The sequence below is a fragment of the Buceros rhinoceros genome, unplaced genomic scaffold (assembly GCF_000710305.1).
Source record: "Buceros rhinoceros silvestris isolate BGI_N320 unplaced genomic scaffold, ASM71030v1 scaffold30821, whole genome shotgun sequence".
In the NCBI taxonomy this organism is placed as follows: domain Eukaryota; kingdom Metazoa; phylum Chordata; class Aves; order Bucerotiformes; family Bucerotidae; genus Buceros; species Buceros rhinoceros.
The window spans coordinates 22966-26642 of NW_010395412.1; the positions used below are offsets into that span (position 1 = coordinate 22966).

General features: G+C 38.4%; 1 protein-coding gene across 1 annotated transcript in view; it reads left to right on the forward strand.

Annotated features, from left to right (window-relative positions):
- Positions 1-3677, forward strand: part of MADD (MAP-kinase activating death domain) — a gene marked incomplete at its 3' end in the record, with an annotated part of 20587 nt that overhangs the window by 16252 nt on the left and 658 nt on the right. Inside the window, exons 13-15 of the mRNA XM_010145543.1 lie at positions 374-513; positions 1710-1811; positions 3604-3663. Of these exons, the coding sequence (XP_010143845.1) occupies positions 374-513; positions 1710-1811; positions 3604-3663 (302 nt within the window). The remainder of the gene's footprint in view (positions 1-373; positions 514-1709; positions 1812-3603; positions 3664-3677) is intronic.

The following is a 3677-nucleotide window of genomic DNA, read 5'->3' on the forward strand; positions in this document are numbered from 1 at the left end:
TTCTTGAAAAATTTGATAGAAGATTTTTTTTTTTTTTTTTGGTGAAGCTTTTTCTTTTGGGGGAAAGATACTATGGTGATTCCTGCAAGACATTGGGTTTTTTTGTTACTGCTCACCAAGCAGAACCCTTTCACCAATGCCCTTTTGCAGACAAGTTTTCAGCATGCCCTAGAAGGTAGTAAAAGCTTGGATGCAAAGATGCTTAAATTCTTTCATTTTTTGTTTTTCTTTTTTTTCTTTCACGTGATGTGAGGATAGTGTGCTGAAAACTCATGAAGAATAAGACCAGAATTGATCTCCCACAATCATACAACTTGGTGATTTGGGCAGGAAGGGGGCAAGCTAATAACAGTTGTACTTAATTTCTTTAAAGGTCTCAGAAGTTACTCCGTCCAAACAGTTTAAAACTGGACAATGATTCTGACGCAGATTCAGATTCCAGGGCCAGCTCCCCAAACTCTACTGTGTCCAACAACAGCAGTGAAGGTTTTGGGGGCATCATGTCTTTTGCAAGTATGTACTGTTGCATTCATTAAGCTGGTTTTATTTATTATATTAGAGTTTACAGAGAGATGGAATAGAGGGATGGCTAGTCAAGAGAATGACTGGTTGTCAAGTTGTTACAAGCTTTCCAGAAGTCATGTTGGGAACCACAGTACCTGTTTAATTTCCATAAAGCAGTAGTTATCAGGAGTATATTTTTCAGTAAGGAGGACTTTGGTTATGTGGTTAGGCTCTTGAGTTATACGCTTTAGGGCATAGATCAGAAATTCTTTGTTTCATTTAAATAAAAACTTGTGCAATTTCATGAAGTTGATACAAAAATTTTACCAGTAGCATGTCTTCCATGCTACTATGTTGTGTGTTTAGATGCTATATTAAATTTCTTGACTCACCTACTCACCTACTTTCAATTATATTTTAATAATAAAATCCATAGGTGCGGAAAACTAATCTAGAGTTTTTTAATGAAAGAAAGAAGATATGAGTCTTGCACTGTAGTGGGGAGCAGTGCTAGAAGCTTGCAGCAATGGGGAAAGTATTTTTGATGTTTCTGGTAAAAGGATTGTTAAAAATGAGGCTGGGAAAAAAAAACCCCAAAGCAAACTGAAATAGTGTGCTGATATTTTAAATCAACATGTTGAAGTGTTAATCAGCTCATTGATCTACGCAAGGTGCTTTCAGGCTGTCTACAGGCTTAAGTAGATGACGAATCATTATTGCGTTCTTGAGATCTGTCTGTACTAGAAAGAGCTTTTGTTTTCTCCTAATAAATGGAAAGCTTCTTTTTTAAAGCATAATTCTGTGGCAGATTTACAGTGTTTCGTAAGGCACAGTGTGCAATCCTCACTTCAGAATTACATGTTTTGGAGACCTTGCATCATCCTGTTTTCTCATGTGGCCTCTGCCATTTATTTGCTCCCGAAAAGAGGCTCAAACTAGAAGACACAGCTGATGTGAGGTTACCTGTCTAAATACAAGAAGACAGGTGGATATGACTGTTACATTTAATACTCAAAGATACAACAGCAATGATTGTAACATGAAAAATAAGAATTATGGTTTTGCACAATTTAGAATAATCTGATTACAGATTACAAAGAAGAACTTATTCATTAAGGATGTGGAATAAGAAGGTGAATTATATGAAGTTTAGGAAGTTTCTGTGTGTGCAGTGGACATTAGGCTTTTGTTTTCCTCTGTTGCAGGCAGCCTGTACCGAAACCACAGCACAAGTTTCAGTTTGTCCAACTTAGCCCTACCAACCAAAGTTGGGAGAGAGAAAACTACTCCCTTTCCCAGCCTGAAAGGTAAACATTTTTCCCTTTCTCTTCTATAGGCTTTACAGTTCTTGTGACTTAGCAGTCTGAGGTCTTACCTCTAAAAGGAATCATGGGGGTGACACATTTTGGGTAGTACCTCTCTTAACTATCAAGACAGTAAATTGTCTTGATATTTCTCAGTCAGACTATTTCCCAACAATTGGGCTGTGTTGTGAGGGGAGACTGGCTGGCCTAGCCTGTGTTAATGGATAGACTGTGAATGTTGGTTCTGTTTTCTATTTTGTTTTGTTTTTAAGTACTTAGTGTGAAGAATGGAAACAAAGAGGTAGGTCCTACGTTTGTACTGCCACTATCTTCATGGTAGTGGTAACTTGTTAGAGCAATGAAGCTGCATTTGTAAGTGGGAATAATGCCAGTGTTCTATGGAGATTGCAGTTTATGTGGGTTTCAAAAGTATTTATAGTTTTCTGTTCACTAAGTAGAAAATTCCTGATGAAATTCAAGTTAGAACCATACTTCAGGTCGTTGAGAGTGAAGTAGAGAAATTACTCTCTTACTGAGAGGAATTAGACAGCCTGGTCGCGCTTGTAACAGAAGGGTGACTGAGCACATGATGGTGTTTTAGTGTTGAGACCTTTTCAGTTGCTAAACTGGGGAAAAGTTTTATTTCACCTTTTGAGTTACTCTATCTGATTAGAACTTACTGCTTTTGTTTTAATATGTTGATTTTTTTCATGTATTTTTTCCTCCTCATCATTTTCATCGATAAAGATTACTTTAATCTGGAATTGGGAAGGGATGTGGATGAAGGTTGGTATGATATTTTGCTGACCTTTGACCTTGTAGAAACAAAGGCCAAAAGCGGTTTTTTATGTTTGCTTTGGACTTTGTTTTTGAGACAAGTAGTCATTCCTTGTGTGTAAAGTGAGGAGGAACAGGACTGGTAGGGTGAAAACACTAGCAGAGACTCTGCACAGCTGTTTTTGACAACCTTTTACCAGTTGGTTATCTTTCCATGTCCTATTGTACTGGATAAGAAACATGATTTGTGTCAGGGTTGTTTCCATGGGTAAACTTAATGACTGATTCTGTGCATTGGAAGAAAACAGTGATGGGGTTTGCCATTTCACATTCATGCTTTGCGCCTGCACTTTGGTGTTCTTTTCTTGACTACGGTAATCCTGTAGGGCCTTTAATGTTACTACGCAGATAGGAGGATGTAGTTTCCTTGGAGTAGCTGAGTCTGTTTTTTGCACTTGCAAGTGTGTGTGTGTTCATTTACGTGTGCATCCTGGCTCACTGGGATTTCCACTGGGAACTTCATTGTTTTTAAAATGTTTTTGTCTCTGTTGTGCGGGTATAAAACTGCTGCATTAACTTGTTCTTATTAAGTGTGTGTGCTACCTTGTGTTTCTAACTCTAATGGGAAATTATGCTGGGACTGCATCTCATTGCTGCTGTTTGACCACTTTTGCGTCTTCCTTTTTAATTTTTATTTCATGCACGTCCATTGATATTTTTTCTTCAGTTGATGCGGATGGTTTTGATAGTGCCCTTGAAATACAGTATGTGCAATCATTTCCTTGAAGTTGCGATACATTGGTTCTGTGATGCCAAATTTCAAGTTGGGCACTATCTCTAAGATTAAGGGTGCTGGCCCTTGTCTTGGGCCTTCAAGCCTCCTTCCTGCTCTGGTGTCATTTGGGTTTTGTTCTGAGGGAGGGCCGGGGAAAAAGCTGGTAGTTGGAGTCTTTTGATGCTTGATGGTGGGGAGTGGAGATACTATAGTACACTACTAATTGTATATTTTGTGTCCCAGTATTTGGGTTAAATACTATAATGGAGATTATTACTGAAGCTGGCCCAGTAAGCAATGAAGGTGGGTTTCCCTAC